This window comes from Hemicordylus capensis, chromosome 17 (genome assembly GCF_027244095.1).
Source record: "Hemicordylus capensis ecotype Gifberg chromosome 17, rHemCap1.1.pri, whole genome shotgun sequence".
NCBI lineage: Eukaryota > Metazoa > Chordata > Lepidosauria > Squamata > Cordylidae > Hemicordylus > Hemicordylus capensis.
Genome location: NC_069673.1, coordinates 489,086 through 510,406, shown reverse-complemented (window position 1 = coordinate 510,406; position 21,321 = coordinate 489,086). Strand labels below are relative to the sequence as shown.

The 21,321-nt window shown below is 59.4% G+C and overlaps 1 protein-coding gene across 1 annotated transcript in view; it reads left to right on the top strand.

The window, feature by feature from the left end:
• NOTCH1 (notch receptor 1) overlaps positions 1 to 21,321 on the top strand; it is an 81,964-nt gene that overhangs the window by 27,439 nt on the left and 33,204 nt on the right. Inside the window, 7 exon segments of the mRNA XM_053282216.1 lie at positions 12,046 to 12,308; positions 13,237 to 13,575; positions 17,305 to 17,427; positions 17,744 to 17,977; positions 18,585 to 18,740; positions 19,435 to 19,620; positions 20,557 to 20,670. Of these exon segments, the coding sequence (XP_053138191.1) occupies positions 12,046 to 12,308; positions 13,237 to 13,575; positions 17,305 to 17,427; positions 17,744 to 17,977; positions 18,585 to 18,740; positions 19,435 to 19,620; positions 20,557 to 20,670 (1,415 nt within the window).

Here is a 21,321-nt window from a genome sequence, read left to right as displayed (position 1 = left end):
GAGCTAAAGAGAGTTCTGAGTCTTCTTGGATCTGTTCTGGGCGGAGGGAGGGAGGGAAAGGAAGCAAGAAAGGCTTTGGAGGCACGGACCGGCACTCAACTCTTCGCGGACCGGCACCGGTCCCCGGACCGGCTGTTGAGAAACAGTGCGCTACATGAACACACACACAGTCTGGGAAGCCAGATGACGTTGAAACCCTGATGCAGGCAGGCAGCTCTGACCTGATGGACGTCACCAACATCTGGTGGGATGGGGCTCTTGGTTGGCGTCTAGAGCTTGGCTGGCCAGGATTGAGCAGGGCGAGGTGAGGAGCGGCCCCCGAGGCGAGCCCTGACGCCTCTGAGGATGGGAGTCTAGCGAGAGAAGCCCCAGGCAGAGTGGAGCACGGGCCCCCTGGCCAAGCAGAAGGCACGGGGGAGGCTTCCCTGGGGCGGGAGCAGAGGCCCCCCTTCCAAGAAGGCAGCTGGTGCAGCTGGTGATGGCAGGCTTCCGTTCTCTTCTGGCAGCAAACCCGGCTGAGAGGGGCTGGTGCGGGAAGCCCTTGGCCGGCCTTGCTGGCGACTTGGGAAGGCTCCAAGGCCCCTGCCTGGCATCTCGGAGACAGGGCTGGGGGCAGGGTTCTCTCTCCTCTGTGTGCGGAAGGAGGTTTGGTCTGGGCGACGGCATCAAGGCAATGTGTGAGCACCATCTGCATTCGGAGCAGGGCCTTCCTGATTCCACCTGGGCAGGATCTAACATTGAGCAGACACCAAAAAATCTGTGAGCAGCACACACCTTGGAGGGAACCCTGGCCGGGAGTGGCTCGTTACAGCCACTAAGCCCTCCAAGTGGCCACCCCTGCCAGTGGCATCTGTCTGAAAGTTGTCACTCCCCTTGTGACCAGAGCCCTTTCTCCGGCCTGGCCGCCTGGGGGCGATCCACTCTCTGTGCAGCTGGGGCAGCCCATGAGAACGGGGTGGGGTGGGGGGCTTGTGACAGGAGCGCTGCTTAACTACCCTCCTCGAGTAGCCGGAGCCTGCTGTTCCCCATAAAAGGGGGGTTCCTAAGAGACACCGTGGAAGAATGCCGGAGGGCAGAGGGGCCCCCCTCAACCCGCCAGAAGTTCCTCTTTAGCTGCAGTGGTTGAGACAAACCCTGGCGGATGGAGGGTTTTCTCCGTGCTCATGCTTGCTGTTGGCTGGATCTCTTTGGCTGCCCTCGGTGCCGTTGGCTTCCTCCTCTCAGTTTGATGCACAGTTCAGGCAGCGGCTTTGCAGGGCTGGCTTTCTGCTGTGGAAAGATCCAGCAGCATTGGAACCCGCCTCCAAGACCCAGTTTGGCTTCTGGGAGGAAATATGCCAAGCCTGGCCAGCTGGCGAGACGGGTTTGGGGAGGCAAAACATTGCATTCTCTGTGCTCTGCTAGGCTGGAAAGGAGGCCACATCGCTCTCCATGGGGAGAGGGGCTTGAGGGGGCTGCTGTGGAAGCCGGGATGGGGATGCTGAGGATGTCAGCAGCAAAGGATGCTGGGAGATTGGCTGCTGCATGGAGGGGGCTCGTTTTGGAGAGGTGGTGGGGGAAGGAGCAGGGCCCAGCCTCTTCTCTCCCGGCCCCGGACAGCCTGTCTAAGTCTCGCCTCCCTTCCCCTCTCCTGGGTTGTGACCCCTCGCTTGGTGCTGCCAACCCCCTGCACTCCCAAACTGTTCCTTGAGACCTGCAAACTTGTTCCCCCTTTTTTTAAAGCAAGCAAGCGAACCATCTGCAAGGATAGCCAGTTGGGCACCAGGCAGCAGAACAGACCCAGTTAACATCAAGAGCCTCCAAAACAAAAGGTTCTTCTTCTCCGTAGAGATGCAAGTGATCGCCCTGATCCCTTCTGCTGGCAAGGCAGCCGGGCCTCTGTTGGGAATGGGACTTGGTCCCTGCCCCATTGAAAAGCAGCCCCTTTCTCTTCCATTCAGAAACAGCATCTCATCTTGCCTTGCCCATCCATGTGGCAGCGCTTCTGTCTTGCCTGCAGGAGGTCCTGGGTTCAGTCCCTGGCAGCCTCTCCAGGTACGGCTGGGAAAGATCCCCTGAGCCTGGGACCTTGGAGAGCTGCTGGAGTTGGATGGACCAAGGGACTGACTCGGCAGGAGGCCACTTCCGGTGTGCCTGGGACTCCTGTGGATGTCAGAAGTCTTGTGTCGCAAGCTCCAGGCTTGCCTCTGCTCCTGTGGCTAGGCTGGGCCTGCCCTGAGCCAAGCAGCTGGTGCTGGTCCTCCTCCTCTCAGAGAGTCCTGGCCAGCCAAAAGCCACCGGGGCTTCTTGTGGGAGTCTCTTTTCAGGACGCCTCTGCAGAAGAGTCCCCCGTGCACTTGAGCTGGTGTCCGTAGGGACCCAGGGCAGCTGCTTCAGGGTCCTGGTCCAGAGTGCATCTGCGGGGGGGGGGGGGGGGAGGGAGCTAGAACTTGGCTGCAGCAAGCTGGTGGCCCAGCACTCTCCGTCCCAGTAGGGCTGGCTCCCTCGACCTTGGATATGGGCTAGGCCTGGGGGGTTGTGGCCCTGAGGCCCCAGCTGCCGTTGAGCCACGCTGCCCGTCATCCAGAGGTCTCACACTTGCCTGTCCTTCCCAGGGGCTGATCCCTGTGTCTTTCGGCGTGGGTTGATGCTCCGTTGGCATTGGCCGACCAGTGGCTGTTTGACTGCACAAGCTCGGATTGTATCTGTTCCGTTGATATCCACCCCAGCAACGGGGAGGCACCCCTGGGTTTCCCCAGCCATCTTTGGGGGGCCGCTGTTGCTTGCAGGGGACAGGTGCAGGGGGAGTGCTTGTTCTGGGTTTATTCAGGGTCACGGTTCCTTCCTGGGGGCTTTTGCCAGGCAGGGTTGCAGGAGAGAAGCAGCATCTCTCCACCCTTTCCCCCCTTCGTGCCCCCTTTGTGGTGGTGGAGCTCAAGAGGAGGCTGTTTGTGGAGAGCAGCGGTTCCCTTCCTGAAGGGGGCCATCAAATCCTGGCTGATCGGTTGGCTGGCCTCCTTCGCCTTCGGGTGTAGGAAGCCCTTGCCTGGTTTCCCGGCGCTGGGGCCTGAAGCACGTCCTCCCCTTTTAATCTTTAAACCCAAGAGCCCTGCCAGGGTGCCTTGGATGATTTCCAGGGGGCAGCCAATGATGCTCTCTATTGACTTTCCAAACCGCTTCAAACTTTGAGCCTTCCGAGCTGGGATGGGGACCAGTCAATCATTAAGCGCTGCAGATAGGAGGCTGGCCGGCCAGTCCATAAAACAACCCGGGCGGCCTTTCTCATCTCCAGCAGGTGAGACCTGCAATCAGCAGGGAGGGCCAGCTGTCAGCTGCAGCCTCACCTGGGAGCCTCCCCTGTGGTCAGCAGGGAGAGGAGTGGGGGCCCTGTTTAATTAATGCAGAGGCAGGGGGCCTAGTGAAAGCCCCTGACCTTGTTCCGAGCAGACTTTCCCATGGCTGCTCTTGCCACGGGGAGCCGAGGGGGGAGGGAAGAGGGAGCAGTTATGATTCCAGCAGGCCAGACCAGGGCCGCCGGAGACGGGGAGGGAGCGGCTGGGTCTGGTGCTCAGAGCAGGGCCTTCCGAGGGCTGGCAGGCAACTGCTTCAGACACTGGGGACCAGCATCTGGGAGCGGAGGAGCCATGGACGGCTGCTGCAGAGCATTTGCCGGAGGCTGCGTCCCTGGAACCTTCTTCTCTTCCCTGGCTGGCGGTGGGCATTTGTGGAAGAAGCAATGACTGAAGCTGCTAACCAAGATTGAATGTCCAGAAATAACATGACCAGCCCCCTTTTTTAATAACAATCCTGCAGCTTAGGGCTGGTTGGATAGGATTTGACAGTGTTACGCATGCAAACTTGTTCAGATTTCTCCCGCCCCTTGGTTCGTTCATAGGGGGCCCAAGTGGTTGGCTCCTTGAGCCGCTGGTGGATTGCTGTGGGGTGGCCGCGGGTCACTCCCCCCCCCGTGTCTCTAGGCCATGGGTCAGAAAAGCAGCCTCCATTGCTCACACAGACACGCCTCCCCCAGATGTCAAGACCCCAGATGTGCTGGAATCAATCCGAGTCCTCTGGAAGTCAGGATCCCGACCCAGAACGGCTTCAGGCGACATTTTGTGATGAGGGAGCTCAAGCAAGACCAGCCCGTGTTGAGTAGCTCAGCCCCTCCCTAACCCACACGCCCCGTTGCCTTTTATCTCTGCTGCGGTCCAACACGCTCTTGACCTCCATTCCTACTCGCAGGTTGAAGAACAGATCCGCGGCAGACTTTCCCAGCGGGAGGGGGGGCTCTTCTAAGGGGAGTCAAGCCCGGGGGTGGGGGTGCCTCTGGAGCATTGGGGCCCCCTGGGTAGGCTTCTGCTCTCTCGGGAACGGGGGCGGGGGTCTGGGAACATGTCAGCCCCACTCTTCCCCCTCCAAATCCCAGCCGCCTCTTAGCTCTGGGTTTGCGCCCAACTGGCGTTGATCTTCTCCTTAGTAATGTGGGGAGGGGGGCTCTCTCTCTCCCCCCCTATTTTGGGAGGGGGAGAGGCCGAAGAAAGTGGAGGGGGCGGCGGCCACCCCCTTTGCGTGGCATCTGTCCCTGGGGTGGCAGATGGGAGCTGGCGGCTCTGAAAGGAGACCGGCAAACCTCCTGAATCAATCGGGGGGTGAAAGGTCAGTGGACCATCTGCCTGGGGAGCTGTTTGGGGCAGCATTTCTATAGAGGGAGAGCGCAGGCAAGACAAAACCTGTTGCTGGTAGGGTGGCAGGAAAGCTCCAAAACAGAAATGCTGGAGGGGTGGAACAAAAGCCGGGGCGGGGGGAGGCGTTTGTCAAGCAGACTCTGAGCACCCTCCTGCAGGCGGCTGCCTCTGGCCCTACGGACACCCCCCCACCCTGGGGACTCTGGAATGTGGTGGTGGTGGGTCTCCCTCGGTGGAGAAAGCAACAGGCATCCCTCTGGCTCGAAATGCCTGCGCTGAGAGGTGGCCGGCAAGGTCTGTGCCTTCCGCCTGTTGCGATCCAGTGGGCCCAGCAAAGGGCCGTTCTTGCAAGAGACCCACCGAAGAAAGAGAGCCGGCGGCTGTCTAGACTTGTGTGGCTACCGACACCCATGAGCCATCGGGATGGACATGTGTACCGTTGGGGAGAACTGATCCCCTCCTGGGGCTTTTGGAATCCACCCTGATGGACCTACGATGGCCTCGGGGTGGCATGGATGGGGTGGGTGGGTGGGCAGCTCTCCGTGGCCCGGGGTGGGGGTGGGGAGACGAACCACAGATCCTCTTCGGCGGAAGGCAGTTGGGCATGTTCGGCATCCATTTAAGCCCCTTGAGAGTCCCGTGGTGAGTCAGGAGGAATCTCGGCATGTCGGCATGTGATCAGCGGCAAAGTTGGTTGCATGGAATCATGTGATGAAAGTGGCCCAGATCCAGACAGGCAGGGCTCTCCACCGCCTGGCTGGTTCCACGCAGTGGCATGTTCACATATCTCGGGTCCTGTCTGGTTCTGAGGACTCTGCAGCCGCCTGGTTAGAGGCAGACCGGCAGCCTTGTGCCGTGCCTTGGCGCACTTTCATGAGCTCCAGCAGTCCTGTGGCCTGTAGACCAGTGTTCCCGCTACTGGGGATTCCCAGATGTCGTTGACTACAACTCCCAGCATCCCTGGCTGCAGTGGCTTTTGCTTGGGGATGCTGGGAGTTGTAGTCAACAACATCTGGGAATCCCTGGGAGAGGGAACCTTGCTGTAGAATGGGGGCCCAAGCCTTGGGCCCCCAAATGTTGCTGGACTACAACTCCCATCACTCCCTGCCACCATTTGGGAACCCAAGGTGTTGGGAGCCCCTGCTGCAGACTCCGCTGCAAACCCAGAAGCCCCTGGCTCAGGCTTGCTGCTGCTTCGAATTCACGTGGGGGCCTGAAGCCATGAAGCCATGCCTGCACAGTGAGTGGCCGGCCAGCAGCCACCTCTGGTAGCCGCAAGGCACGGCAGGCCCCCCCCCCCGCCCCGGATCCCGCAGGCAGCCCAAACGAGGGGTTTCTAGAGCAGTGTTCCCTCGAAGGCGTGTGCGCTTGCGATGTCTGCTCAGTTCATTTCAGATCCTAACCCTGCTCAGGTGGCATCCGGAAGGCCCCCCTCAGACTGCATGTGCCTTGAAACTCATTCCGCACACAGGTGAAAAGGACCGGAGAGCAGAGTGCTTGAGAGCCCTGGCGGGGTGGTGCGGAGAAGGCGGGAAGGGTGCCTGCTGCCTGGGAGGAAGGATGGCGGCGTGGAAAGATGGGTCTTGCTTTTCGGCCCCTGGCTTCTGCTGCTGACTCCTGGCTGCGGAGAGCATGTGGTGAGCCAGCTGGGGGCCGACACCCTGAAATGTCCGCACGTTGGGTGCCGTGTGTGGCTCCACGGCCGGCACCCTCCTCCCTCCCCCTTTGCCCTCTGACTGGCTGAGCCCCCCCAGAGGCAGGCCAGCGCCAGGGGGGCGACCTTCTCTTTCTGCTCTCCTCCCGTGGCTGAGAGTCCATCCTGAAAGGGCCGGCGCTGGTCCTTGACTAGCCCGGGGCCTTGCGCGCTGGGGCCGGCATCCCCCCCCCCCCGCCGTGCCGGGCAGTGCTTGTTCTTGCAGAGTGGGGTGCCTCCTGTCCCCAAGCTTGGGCAGGCAAGCAGCTGCTCTTGCCCTATGCAAAGGCTGCTGCTGCCGCCGGGGGACATTCAAGCCAGCAGCTTGTGGGGAGGGGCGAGTCTCGCTGCCCCCCACGGGTGCAAAGGAAACGGATGAATAACGCAGGCGGTGGCAGCAGCAGCAGCAGCAGCAGCGGAGGGCTTCCACGCTGTGCAGCAGCCGCTCTTCCGCCGCCTCAGCTGCTTTTTCCTCTCGTGGGCAAGCCGCCCACTGCTTTGTGGAAAAGGGTGACTCTCCCACCACGTTTCTGGGGCCGCCTCTCCTCCCGACTGCCATGGGGTTCGGAGGCAGCAGTTTTCCACCCTGCTCCCTCACGAGCCTCGCCACGCGGCAAGTACCTGGCCGTCGGCGAGGGCTGAGACGGCACCGGCCGCGGTCCTGGCCCTTCTCAGCCCCGCCTGCCTTGAGAAGAGCCTCCTCAGGAGCCCTCCGGCACACGCAAGGTGCTCCCGGGAGAAGGGCGGCAAATCGGGGCCGCTTGCACGCGCCTGGAAGTGCCTTGTAGCGCTGCCCCAAGCCGGCCGCGTGGGCCACTTGCCCGTGTGGGCCAGCAGCAGCTCCCCGGAGCATGTCTGCGGTGTGCTCACAGTTGCCCATTGATGCGCTGTGAGAGTCTATTCAGCTTGCAGACGTCTTGGCGTCCCCCTGCAAGGCAGCCTCCTGCATGCCGAATATTTTGTTTGCACAATGTGAGCTTTCAGAGAGGAGAGGATGCCGGGCCAGCGGGGCGGATGGGGAGAGAAGGAGGGCCCGTCCCCGGGCCTTTGCTCACTGGTGGCCATGAGCAGTGGCCCCACACGCCTTCACCCTCCCTCCCTGTGCCGCTGGGAGGGGCAGCCCTGGGTGGTGCCCCTGTTGCCAGAGAGAGAGAGAGAGAGAGAGAGAGAGAGCCTGGCCCAGCCGGCGCCCGCCCACCCGCCCTCCCTCCCCTCGCCAGCCCATTGGCTGAGGGCCGGTCTGCAGCTGCTGCCCTTTCATTGGGAGGCACACCTGCTCCCAGCAGCAGCACCCCTTTGTCTGCCCAGCAGATGCCCTCCTTTTGTCATGCCCATGTTTCCTTTCATTTGCTCTGGGTCCTGCCATCTCATTAACGGGAAATATCCTCAGAGCCCGGCAGATTCTCGCACAAGCCCCCAACAATGAAATCAGAACGGGGTTGGAGGCTGGGGGTGGGGACAGGCAACCCCACTTCCCTTTCCTCTCGGAGGGGGGGCATTCTGGGGGTCTGCGGCTGGCGATCTGAGGTCTCCCTCTTAGCTGCTGCTTGCTACGAGTTTGCTCCTGCCTTGGCTGGTTTCATCTGCGCCGCTGCTCCTAAAGTATATACGGCTCCACGGCAGTCTTCAAGGTGCTGGCAAAGACCACCCCAATTGGAGCACCTCTGAGTCCCGCAATGATTTCAGTGGGAGCTGTCTGGAAAGCAGAAAAGGCTGGAAGCAGGACCTTGGCATCCTTCCATGTGCTTAAAGTTGCAAGAGCCGAGCAATCAAGGCTGAGCTCTTTCCGTTACGCGGCCTGGCAGAAGGGTGCCGGGATCCCCCCCCCGCCCGCCCCGAAGCAAATAAGTAACAGCTGCACACATACTGTGCAGCGGGAATAAATGCTCCGGGGGGGGGGGGGCGCACAGGGCATTTTCACACACCACACAGCCCAAAGCGGCCGTTGTGGTTGGAGATGATGCGAGATGCAATCCAGCCACGTCTAGGGACCCAAGGTTGGGAACCCCGTTTTAGAAGATGGGGCTGGAATTCCTTCTCCTCCTCTTCAAAGTGTGGTGGGCAATATTTCGGGCATCTGGGTGTTGTGCTTCACAGCTCTCCCTCCCGCCAGCCACCTTCCAGTGTGTGGGGTCCCAACGCAACCCTCTAGCTGGAGAGCATTTTGCTCTTTGTAGGATGAAATGCAGGTGGGGAGCGAGCGAGAGGACAACCCAGTTCCCTGGCCACAGTGTGCCACGTGTATGCAGGGAGACTTCCCACACTGGCGACAAAGTTGGGTGCCCGAGTCTGGAGGAAAGGGCTCCTTCGGAAGCTGGGCAGAGGCGGCTTCCTCGCCACCATTGTCCAAAGCATCAAAGTGATCTGTTCCCTGCACAAGCAGGGAACTCGCCTCCCCTGCTTTGGGGCCATCGCAGCTGGGGATGCTGGGAGTTGTAGTCAACAACATCTGGAATCCTCTGTTAAGAGGGAATGGTGCTCCTGGTGCCGCCTCTGTGGGAGAAAGGACCGTCACAGCTCACCAGCTAGCAGAATGCGCTCCTGGGGTAGTGAGGATCTCGCTTCTCCTCTCCAATTCCGTTCTTTGCCTCAAGGCTCCAGGCTTGCTTTTTGTAAAAATGGAGCCTTGTGACTTCATGGACTTGAGGCCCCCTGGATGTGGCTATGGAAAGGCAAATGCTTGCCATGTGGCCGTAGCCATGCAGCAAGCCAGTGCGTCGACTCCATGGCTGAATGGACAGGGACATGTGCGAGCATTCACTCCTGCTCCTGCTCAAAGCAGACCGGTTTGTCTCTCTGACCAGTTGCTGCAGCAAGTGGGGTGGGTGTGTGCAAGGAAGTAACACACTGCCATTTTTTTTGGTGTTTATTTTAATGAGCCAGTTGGCAGAGACCCTTTTGGCTTCTGGTAACAGATGGTCAGGCCAATGGCCACTTGATGGATAGGCGTGCTGTTTGAAGGATGAAAGAGAGAGGAAGAAAACCCCCAAATGCTTAGATAAGAATCTTGCATGTGTCCGCCTTGAGGAGGCTGGCCGGCCCCATCCTCTTGCTTCTGAGCATAAAAAACCTTTGGAAAGGGGTTTTGTTTCTCTCTTCAGGCACAGATGAAGCAGTTGTTCTGGTGGGTTGTAATGGAGCAGGCAGCTGAGATTGGCATTGTCTGCCTCCAGACCCACACAGAGTGCCTGTAGACAAGGGAAACGTGGGACCCTCCTCGGACTTCTGCCGAGTTTAGGGTGCTGTGGGAATTAGGCCCTGCCTGCACGTTTCCCAAAATATTGTCACAAGGCTGAGGGCTAGAAGCTATAGAGGCTCCACGTGATTTCAGAACAGGTGGTTCTTCAGTTGATTTTCAACAAACTCGACACTCACTCACTTCTGTTTTGTTCCACTGTTGGTGAATATATAAATCTTCAAGAAGTGACTTGATTTTCCAAAAATTCAGCAGATACTTCCCCTTGAAAATAAAATACATTAAAAGCTATTTTAAGGAGGGACGACAGTTTTTAATTAAAACCTGAAACTTGTGTATTCTGTGCCAAATTATAGAGTGCTGCATGAAGTTAGGCATGGAAAAAGAAGTTACTGGCCCCCATGGCTATGTGTGGTCATTCATGAAAGTCCTAAAAGGAGGCGAAAAAGTGTGGTCATGGCTTGCCAAAGGGTTGGAACCCATCAGGAGCTCCAGTGAATGGTGTGCAAGAAGGTCCCCCCACTTGCTATTTCCCCCTCTGCCCCTTTTATCTGTTCCTATTCCCAGAGATGTTGGTTTTCTGGGGGTGGGGGAATTCACATGCAAATTTCCGCCTCATTTGCATAAAGTATGCATTAATTGTTTTCTAAAAAATTACTATACACATTTTCCTGATTCCCTAGATTGTGATTTGATCTGGCATGTCATTTAACCTGTTTATACAGTTAAAAAATACCTCTGCCATTTCCACTCGCTGCATCTCAAAAGTTTTTCGAGCAGCCAAGCAGAAATTCTAGAAATTGAAAATTTTCCACAGAAAAAATTAAGTATGGGATTTTCCCTCCAGAAAATGTTCTGTTTTTGAAAATCTTCTGCAGAAAACTTTCCACCCCAAATTTCTTCCCTTTCAACAGCCTCTTCCTGCCTAAATGCCCAGACATTCTGCAAAGGTCCTTGTTGGGCAAGTCTTAATGTGTTTGAGGTGAAACAAGCCACATTAGTTCCAAAAAGCAAACTCCAGCAGGGAGGAGCAGCCCTCTGGCACAGAGTGGCATCTAGGCTTCCGGCTCTCAAGCCACCATGGCCAAACTGGTAGCCCTGTCTGTTTTGCCCTCTGCACATCGGCTTGCCTTTGGAAGCCTTCCGTGCGCTGCTGGCTGAGTGTGGAAGCCACGAGGGCGAGATTCTCTCCTGGGTGCCAGGCTGTTCTCTCGGCTTGACCTTGGGGAGGGAACGTCCTTGAGATCTGGGGGCTGGGTGGCCCTGAGTAGTCCTGGGAAGGGTTGGGGGAGCCGCTGGCCCTGGGACCGGGGGGGGGGCTCAGGAGGACACCATACAGTACAGTACAGTACAGTGAATATTTATATACCGCTTTTCAAGGAAAGTTTCCAAAGCAGTTTACGCAGATATGAATGAATGAATGAAATGGATGGAGAGAAACGCTCCTGGACTGGAAGTCTCCTTGGGAAGCCAGCACTCTGGACAGTTGACTGATGAGTTACAATTCTTTAATGTCAGGGCACAGCAGGCACCCGCTGGGAGGGGGAACCGCAGCTGCCATCTGCAAAGATTCCCTGGGTGCCCCCCCACCCCGCTCCTTTAGGGGCTGAGGCCTGGCTCTGCTTGGGCATGTGCAAGGGCTTCTCTTGCTCTGGCAAACGCTTGCGGTGTGTTACACAATGCAGCTGACCGGCAGTGAGTTGGGGGGGGGGCACAAAAAACAGCATGGTGTGCAGTTGTGCAGGGGTGACCCGCGCTGCTGGAAGACCTGGTGATGGTCACTGCCTCTGGGCATCTTTTCAAGGCTATTCCTAGTTCTGGCAAATTCATAGAGGAGGGGGAGGGGTCTGCCATGGAACCTCCAGCTACAAGTGCAGTGTACCCCTGTATACCAGTTGCTCTGCGGGCAAGCCCTGAAGGGGGGCTCTTCCCTTTTATGCCTGGCTTGTGGGCTCTTCGGAAACATCTGGCTGGTCACGGTTGGAAAAGGGAAGGGATGATCCTGCTGAGCTTTTCTTTCTGTTTAGAAGCACTTTCAGCGCTGAAACTGGGGTGGTTTCATTGTGGCCCACCCTGAGCCTTTTGCATGGGGCAGGCTCGATAGCGAGAAGAAAGCCACAGATACTTGGATGCAGGGTTTCCCAGCCTTGGTTGTGTGCTCAGGTTGTGTTGGACTACAACTCCCATCATCTTGTGGCCTTTGGCCATTGTGTTGGGGAGGTGATGGAAGTTGTAGCCCAGCAACGGCTGGGGGGGGGGAAGGATCACCCTTCACTGGCTGCAAACTTACTGGGTGGCCCCTGGGAAGTGGCCACTCCCTCATCCCCAGTCCACTCCCTGCAAAAGCAAGTTGGCCTACCTTACAGGGCTGTTTTACGCATCCCTGACACCAGGTGGGGAAGGTGCGCTGAGCCCTTCAGGGAGTGCCCTGGAAATACCCAGCTGTGGTTAAGCCCCCCCCTCACGCCTCCCTCTGCCCTCTCTCCCCGCAGGTGCCCCAGAGACTACGTGGGCAGCCGGTGTGAGCTCCCCAACCCCTGCCTCAGCTCCCCCTGCAAGAACGCCGGCACCTGCCACGCTCTGGTCCGCGGAGGCAGCGTGGAGTACACCTGCGCCTGCCGGCTGGGCTTCACGGACCGGCTGTGCCTGACGCCCGAGGAGAACGCCTGCCTCAGCAGCCCCTGCCGCAATGGAGGCAGCTGCGACCTCGTCACCCTCACGGAGTACAAGTGCCGTTGCCCTCCGGGCTGGTCAGGTAAGGAGGCGCCCGGGGAGGGCCCACAGTCGCCCTGCTTTGGCCCTCCTGCAGGTGCTGGACTACAACTCCCATCATCCGTGACCATTGGTCACGGGGGCCGGGGATGATGGGGGCTGTAGTCCAGCAGCAGCAGCAGGGCCAAAGTTGCTCAGCTGTGGTCTGGGGGAGGCTGTCCGGGTGGAGGGGCGTGATTGCCGAGGGGCCACGGGACCGGATGGTGGTCCTAGACCCGGGCTGCTCAGTTTGGGCCCTCCTGCAGATGCTGGCCTCCAATTCCCACAGTCCCTGGCTATGGGCCACTGTGGCTGGGGATGATGGGAGCTGTAGTTCAGAAACCGCGGCAGGCGGGGGCTCGGTTGAGAAGGCCTGTTCTAGACCCCGGCAGCCTGCTTTTCAACACACGCGTTTCCATAGCAAAAGCAACAAGAGGGTTCCCAACAGGCTCACAGTCAAGAAGGAGATGCGGAGAGTGTAGCCGCCACCAGCCACAGCGGCCCCTCTCCTGGGGTCGGAAGGGGACAGGCGCTCTCCCCTTGCCAAATCCAAGAGAGCCCACCCCCGATAAGCTTAGCTAGCAGGGGGTTGATCCGCGGAGCCGTCCCTGATGAAAGCTGACCCCTTTTGGCCCAGAACCACGGAGAGGCACCGTAGAGGTCTCTCAGGGCGGCGGGATCTGCTCCGGCATCCCTGGCCATTGATCACCCCGCTGTGGGGCTGGGCCAAGTGCCTCGGACCCATGGCTCCCTCAAGGGGTGGGGCTCTCCTTGCTGAACGTTAGAAGGCTGGAGGGCCGGGCGCATTGGCGGCCCTCTGAGTGGTGTCCCCTTCCAAGTGAGCCCGAGAGCCGGCTGGGTACCCTTGGGGGGGGGGTCCCCTCCTCCGTGCCGGCCCGCTGACTGTGTATGTGTGGGTGTGGGTCCTCCAGGCAAGAGCTGCCAGCAGGCGGACCCCTGCGCCTCCAACCCCTGCGCCAACGGCGGCCAGTGCGTGCCCTTCGAGGCCAGCTACGTCTGCAAGTGTCCGGCCGGCTTCCACGGGGCCAGCTGCAAGGAGGACGTCAACGAGTGCAGCCGCACGCCGCCCGTCTGCAAGAACGGCGGGACCTGCCTCAACGAGGTCGGCTCCTACCAGTGCCGCTGCAAGCAGGCCTACGCCGGCCAGAACTGCGAGCACCTCTACGTGCCCTGCAACCCCTCCCCGTGCCAGAACGGGGGCACCTGCCGCCAGACGGGGGACACCACCTACGAGTGCACCTGCCTTCAAGGTAAGGCCCCCCCCACGCCCTTTGTCCTGCTTTGCCGGGAGGCCAGCCCTGCCTCTCCTCCCCCCCCCCACCGCCCCCTGGAGAACAGCCGTTGGGACTACTCAGAAGCAGGAGCCTCGTTTCTGCCCTCCTCCCTCTGTTTCTCTGAGCAGAGAGCAGGAGTAGCTGCCTCCCCTGCCAAGGCGAGACCTTCAAGTTGCTCTAGTTTGACTTCTGCTTGGAGTGTTTAGGGTGGGGCATTAAAATCCCCCCCCAACACACACACACACACACACATTCTACATATGCATGTACACATACAAACTTGCATTTACACTTTATTATTTATTATTCATCTCATATTTATTTATTATTTCTCTGTGCAAACCGCTTTGGAAACTTTTGTTGAAAAGCGGTATATAAATATTTGTTGTTGGTGGTGGTTGTCTGCGTTGTCGGGCCGGGTCCGGCAGTCCTTGAGCTGGCCAGCCCCTTGCTGTGGCCAAGGACCCCCCTTCCCATTCTGTTGCCCTCCCTTGGGCTCTGAGGGGCAGGTGGGCAAGGAAGTGGCCAGTAGTGGGTCACTCTGCGGCTGCCTGAAGGGTCCCTTCTTGCCCGCATGCAGCTCTGGATCCTGAGAAGTTTGTGGGGGGGGGTGCACGTCGGAGCCCCTGCCTAGTGACTGGAGGAGCGGCCAGGAGGGGCGGAGGCAGTCGGGCTTTGAGGCTGCTGCATTATTAGAGGAAGCCTCCTGTGTAGAGCTGCAGTGGTCTGAATAAGGGATGGAGGCCTCTCCTGGGACGGAAGAGGCCCTGATGTCACCCCGGGTGAGAGGGTAAAGCGAGCAAAGCTGATGGAGCTCTTCCATGAGGTCTAGCAGCATGCCCTGTCCAAGGCTTCTTGAAGCATTGACTTCCAACATTCTCAGCCGCCCAGAAGCATACCTACTCAGCTGGTGCTTTGCGGTGGTGTGGGGGGTGTCTCTGGTTTGTTGGTTGGCTTGTTTTATGTATTTTTATACCGCCCAAAACTTACGTCTCTGGGCGGTTTACAACAAAATAAAAACAACATTAAAACATTAGTTAAAAACAAAAACAAGAAATTTAAAATATGACCATTTAAAATTTCTAAAACAATATTCTAAAACAACATTAAAAACAATCAAAAAATTGTTGTTCCTTTTTGTTATTGAGCTGGTTATTCCAGCTCAGTGTGTCTGATTCCACACGGACAGCACAGTACAACATCGGCAGCTTCTGTTTGGCACCAATCCTGCTCTTCCCGCACCCCGGTGTGCTTCCTTCCTTCCTGGATCCTGCTTCCCACTCTGCTGGGTGGGTGCTCAGTTCCTGAACCTGTCTATGGGGCGTCCCGGCGCCTGGAGGCGTCAGACGTGTGTGTGAGAGAGAGAGAGCGAGCGAGTGAGAGCGCAGTTCCTTCCTCAAAAGCTGGAGTGGTGCTTCTGCATGCAAATGTGTCTCTGGGAGCAGAGGAAGTGCAGGGTGAGGAACCTAGAATTGAGGAAGTGGTTTCTTGCAGGGGGCCAACCAGCCTTCTGTATCCGTGCGGTTCTTGTTCGGGTCAAGGCAGAGAGGAGTGGGAAGCAAAATGAGACCGAACGGGTGTTAACATCCCCAGATTGGACTACTAGGGCTGATGGCTGATCTGGAAGCCCTCCCTGCAGGCCCAGGGCTGTACCGTTACCCTGTGATTAGGGACAGGCACTCTGTACCTGCTCAGGAGCATTTGAGTCTCTCCTCATTCCTGCCTTCTCTCGCTAAGGCCTCATGTGGACACCAGGTGCCGGAGCTGAGCTTGCCTGCAGGCCTGCTCACCTGTCTTGCTGATGGCATGAAAGGTGAACTGGATCCTTGCTTGGAGGAAGGGAAGGTGCTGGTCCTGACAGTGCACGCCATGCAGTCCGTCCAACAAACCTGTAGGGGAGGCCAGTGCTGATGCTGTCAGGTGGGGAGCAGAGAGGGAGCGCAGATTGCTCTAGAGCCGGGGTTCCGTTCCGCCGCAGGCTCCTCAGGAGATGTTGGGCTACGTCTCTCCTTGCCCTCTGCAAGCATGGCCATTGAAGGAGGCGGAAGGCGTTGCTGTTGCAGAGCGTTGTAGCGCAGCATCTTCTGGGGGCCCAGCTGCGGATGGGGACCCCGGCTTGAGAGCATGCACTAAGCTCTGGGCAGAAGCCAGACCCCAGTTGGGGACATCTCAGCCCACACTTGGCTGTGCTTCTCCCCAGAGCAGAACGCGGCAGTCCTTGGACTCTGCACGGAACGCTCTTCGTCCAGGCATTTCGTGGTCCATGGGCTGCCGCATTCTGCCTATGAGGTTGGGGCTGTGGTTGGGCGAGTGCTTAGCTCTCGGGAGCTGCGGCAAGGACGGAGGAGGCGCTCCCCTTCTCCCTGCTGCCTCGCTCAGGCTGTGCCGATAGCTCCGTTGGCCTGGCTTGGTGGCCCATTCCTGGCCCGCTGTTGGCTCGCGTGCTGGTGAGCAGTGGACCGATAGGCCGACGTGCTTCTGGGCAGCGGCACCCGACGACTTCCAGGTGATTCCAGTCAAGCTGCTGCTGCTCAACAGCGTTGAGCCAGGAGCGGTCGCAGCGGTTGCTTCACTGCAGCGGTGAGATTGTGCAGAGATTCCGGGGCCTCGCTTTGCACTCCACGATCCCAGCCAGCCCTTCCGCTGCATCCCCCCTGCTTGTGAGGATGCGGCCGGAGTGTCGAAAGCCAGGAAGAGCTGCTTGCTGGACGGTTCCCTGCCTTGTGGGACTGATCCCCTGTGTCTGAATTTGGCGCGCTGGGCGTCAGTCCCCGCCACCTCTGCCACTTTCCCCTCTGCAGTGCTGCACGTCCGTGATGATGAGCTTCCTTCTTCCGGGGAGGCAGCAGCAGACGGGGGAGAGGAAGCCAGTGCCGGGTGGGGGGGGGACTCAAGGAGTGCACCTCTCCGAAGGCGAAGGGGAGCATGGGTCCCTCCCACAGGGACAGCCCCTCCAGCTCAGTTTGTCACCTGCTGCAGGTGGGCTTTGCCTTGAGACGCGGTCCAAAGCGGGGAGGAGGAGCTGTGTGCTTCTCTTGGTGCAAATGGCAGCCGGGAGTTTTCCTGGATGAGCTGACCTTCATGAGAGCCGCCAGCCAGCTGGATGGTGTGCCCTCTGGTCTGCGTGTGTCCTTGGCGGCAGGGAAGGGTGGACCAGCTCACCTCCGAATGGGCAGAGCCGTGGCGAGCTTTCAATGATTCTGAAAGAGAACTGGTTTCTAGCATCGCTGTAGGGAAATAAGAATTGTTTTCATTTGTTGTAAACCACCCTGGGCCATTTTTGGAGGGGCGGTATATCAATCAATCAATCAATCAATCAATCAAATTAATAATAAATGAGTCATTTGCACCTCCTGTAGGAAGCTGCCACATTCGGAGTCAGTGACTTGGTCCATCCAACTCAGGGTTGTCCACACTTACTGAGGAGATTAGATTTGGTTGTGATAATACTTGGCAGTTATGTAGCACATGTCCAGGTGTTGAAAATACTTTCTCAGTCATCGTCACAACGTCCCTATAAGGTAGGCCAGTTACCCCAAAACTGTAGGTGTGGACGGAGGAGGTTAAGACAACAGTGATAAATGGGCACCCCTGCTTTGGTGGGGCAAGACTCCGCTGCATTCTGCCTCCCGGCCATTCGCACCTGTTGTTGGAAGGGGGCAGAACTGGGCATAATAGATCTCCCTCTCTCTCCCCAACTGGCAGGTTTTGCTGGTCAGAACTGTGAGGACAACCTTAACGATTGCCCAGGGAACAACTGCAAAAATGGAGGCACCTGTGTGGATGGCGTGAACACCTACAACTGTAAATGCCCACCTGAATGGACAGGTAAGGAGTGGATGCTGGGGGAGCTAAGCGCGATCTGCCCTGGTTTGCATTTGGATGGGAGACTACATGTGTGAGCACTGTAAGAGATTCCCCTCAGAGGATGGAGCCGCTCTGGGAAGAGCAGAAGGTGCCCACTTCCCTCCTGGGCAGACTCCTGCCTGCCACCTTGGAGAAGCCGCTGCCAGTCTGGGTGGCCATTACTGAGCTAGATGGACCCAGGGTCTGTCTCAGTGAATGGCAGCTTTCTCTGTTAGCCGCGAGGCCAGTCCACGGCAGCAGGCGTGGCCATCAGGCGGCTTCCTCTGTGCTCCCCTAGGCCAGTACTGCAGCGAGGACGTGGACGAGTGCCAGCTGATGCCCAACGCCTGCCAGAACGGGGGCACCTGCCACAACTCGCACGGGGGCTACAACTGCGTGTGTGTCAATGGCTGGACGGGCGAGGACTGCAGCGAGAACATTGACGACTGCGCCAGTGCGGCCTGCTTCACGGGGGCCACCTGCCACGACCGCGTGGCCTCCTTCTACTGCGAATGCCCCCATGGGCGGACAGGTGCGCCTCGAGGGAGCGGCTGGGGGGAGTGCGCGGAGGGGCCGGGCCAGCTCCCGTGGGTGGAAGGCGTTGCAAGCTGGCCGTCCGAACTGGAAGGAGGCACAGAGGACCCGGAGCGTGTGGGGGGGAGTTGCTTGGAGTCGCCCCTTCTTGTCCCGGGGGGAGAGTGTCCCGCCTCTTCCACTGTGCAGCCTGGAAAGGGGGGTGCTTCTTGGGCGCCCCCGGCTGCCTCAGCTGCAGGGGCAGGAGAGCCTCTTGCGGCAGGAGCAGGTCCTCAGGCTTCCTCTCCAAGGAGGTGCCCCTGCAGCAAGGGCCGGCAGGCGCTCCGTGCCCGGGATGGCCCAGGCGGGCCTCCCAGCTTCTTTGGCCCTCCTGCAGAGGCTGTGAGCCCCACACCGCTGGAGAGCCCCGGCTGCTCAGCCCTGCCCCCAGGGTGACCCTGGAGAGCTGGCCGGGCACCCTCCGGGCCTGCGGTGCGGCCAGGGCCGAGGCCGGTCTGAGCGGGGAGGCTGGGTGGGTCCTGCTGGGCGGAGCAGCCGAGCGAAGGGGGTCCTCTTCCCAGCCGGGGCCCCAACCTCCGTCTCCCCCCCCCCCCACTCGCCTCCAGGCCTGCTCTGCCATCTGGACGACGCCTGCATCAGCAACCCCTGCAATGAGGGCTCCAACTGCGACACCAACCCTGTGACGGGCAAGGCCATCTGCACTTGCCCCATGGGCTACATGGGCCCCGCCTGCAACCAGGACGTGGACGAGTGCTCGCTGGGTGAGCCCCCAGAGTGCCGGCGGCTGGGGCGGTGGGGGAGTCCCCGTTGAGAGTCGGGCCCGGGGAGGGGAGCGCTCACGGCCAAGCCCAGAGCAGGGGCCGGGCTTGGGAGAGGCTGGAGAGGCGAGGCGGAGTCGTCCGTGGTCGTCGTCTGTGGTGCGTGGGAAGACCTCCCCGGGGCAAAGTGGTGGGGCGGGGCTGCAGGGCCCTGGAGGGCCAGAGGTCAAGTGGCCCAGTGTCCAGGGGGGGAGGGCCCTTCAGGCAAGGCTGGCCAGACGTGGGGCCCGGGGTCGTGGCCTTTGGCTGTGGACACCTAGAGCCAAGGAATCACCCGACTAGCCCAGCAGGAGCAGGTGGGCAATCTCCCAAAGCTGCCGGTTGGCTTTGATTTCCAGAGCAGCCCCCGGAGAAGAGGAGGAGGAAGGGCCACTCTGAGCCGAGGGACAACCAAGGGGTGGGGGGGAGTGGAGGAAGGGGCTGAGAGGGGACAGGCCCAGCAGCACCTCTTTTTCTCCTTGCCCCCCCCCCCCCCCAACTTGTCCCCTCAGAGGGTCTCCTCCTGCGGCTGCTTTCCAAAGAAACAGCTGCTGGGAGGCTGCAGGGTTCGTCCGCTGTGTGGCGCCCAGTTTGGCCCCTGCGGAGGGCTAGCTTGGAGCAGCCGGGCTTGACTCCTCCTCCTCCTCCTCCTCCTCAGGAGCCAACCCTTGTGAGCACGCTGGCAAGTGCATCAACACAGAGGGCTCCTTCCAGTGCCAGTGCCAGCAGGGCTACTCGGGCCCTCGGTGCGAGATCGACGTGAATGAGTGCTCCTCGAACCCGTGCCAGAACGATGCCACCTGCTTGGACCAGATCGGGATCTTCCACTGTATCTGCATGCCCGGTAAGCCGAGTTGGGGTCCTCTCCTCTTCCCAACTGGCCCAGTTTGTAGCCTCTGCGTTCCCCAAGCCGTGCCCCCCACCCCGGCGGGAATTCAGTTTAAAGGCTTGCCTTGGGGAAAGCTGACGTTGAGGGTCTGGACCTGGACGTTTGGGAGAGTCACGGCCCAGGCATGGCCACTCTTCTCAGCTCTGGGGTTTCAGGAGAGAGCCGAGAAGCCCTCGCTCTGTGCTGCCCTGTTCCTCAGTTAAACCGTTCTTGCCGAGGCGGCTGATGTCCGTTCGGCGTGTGTCAGAGTTGTGCATCCAGAATTTCAACAACCCTCCATGTAAACCATTGTGTAGTAAAACCACCATCAACGGGAGGCTGGAATACACTTTCCTCAAAGCGGGAGGTGTCCTCCGTCTCCGGCGTGTTTCCACCAGTCCAGCCCAAGAGAGGGGTGGGAGGACACACCCGGCCACCGGCTAAGTCTGACGGAGGGTGTTTGGGTGGGTGGCTCAGGCCCCCAGAGGCAACACGGGAGAGACTGAGGCCTGTGGTGAAGCTGAGCAGGTGTGGGGCCGGTCAGGGCCCGGATGGGAGACCCCCGGGAAGCCCCTCTCTCGCTGTGGAAGGAGGGCGGGATATCGATGTAACCAAGCGGCAAGCGAGGAAGTAGCCTACAGTTTCCATTTGGGCAGAGGTGGGAGGAGAAAGGGGAGATGCGAGCCAAGGCAGGTCTGGTCTGTGGGCAGGCTTGTGGGCAGGGGAGCTGAGCAAGGTGGGCCCCATGTTGCCCATGCAGGGGAGGAGACAGTGGTCTCCAGGGCCGGTGGGGCCCCTGGCTTCCAGGGCCCGGCCCCTTTCTGCCTGGGGTGGGTGGGTGGGCTGTATCTCCAGCACGCACGGAGAAAGAGGCGCTTTTAAAGGACTCACACAGAATGGAACCACCTGCAGGCTACGAAGGCACTTACTGCGAAGTCAACACGGACGAGTGCGCCAGCAGCCCCTGCCTCCACAACGGGAAGTGCGTGGACAAGATCAACGAGTTCGCCTGCGAGTGCCCCATAGGTACTGGCGGGGAGGGGGGAGCCGGGGGGCTGGGATCGATCGCTTTGCCTTCAGCACAAAGCCTTTGTAGTGGATGCGCAGCCGAAATTAATCCGCCGCCCAGAGGCAAAGCCGGGCTGGTGGATTTAAATCCAGTCGAAGTGGGCAGCTCAGGGGAAATAATGGACTTTCTGCATGATACCTGCCTTCTCCTTCTGGCAACTCAAAGGGGGGTGTGTGTGTGTGCGCGTGCGTGTGCGAGAGAGAGAGAGAGCGTGTGCGCGCACAGGGGTGTGTGGAGAGCTTAACTTGACATACTGTTGCCCTCACTTTGTGGAAGTGTTTGGAAGCAGGACTGCTGCTCTGTTAGATGTGATTGAGCCTCCATGCTGAAAGGCAGTATACCTCTGGATACTAGACACTGGGGACAAGCAGCAGGGAAGAGCGAGGAGGAGGAGGAGGAGGAGACACTCTTTCCCTTCTCCATCATGCTAGAGCACAGGGTTGCCCCCAAAATGTACTCACAGCAGGTTCAGGACGGACAAAAGACTACCTGCCTTCATACAGCATGTCCATTAGCAGAGGGACTTGCTGTCACAGATTGCTGACACCGTAGGTGGTTTTTAGGCAGGAATGCAGAGACTAAGGGGAGAGGAGAGGTCCTCCGTGTCC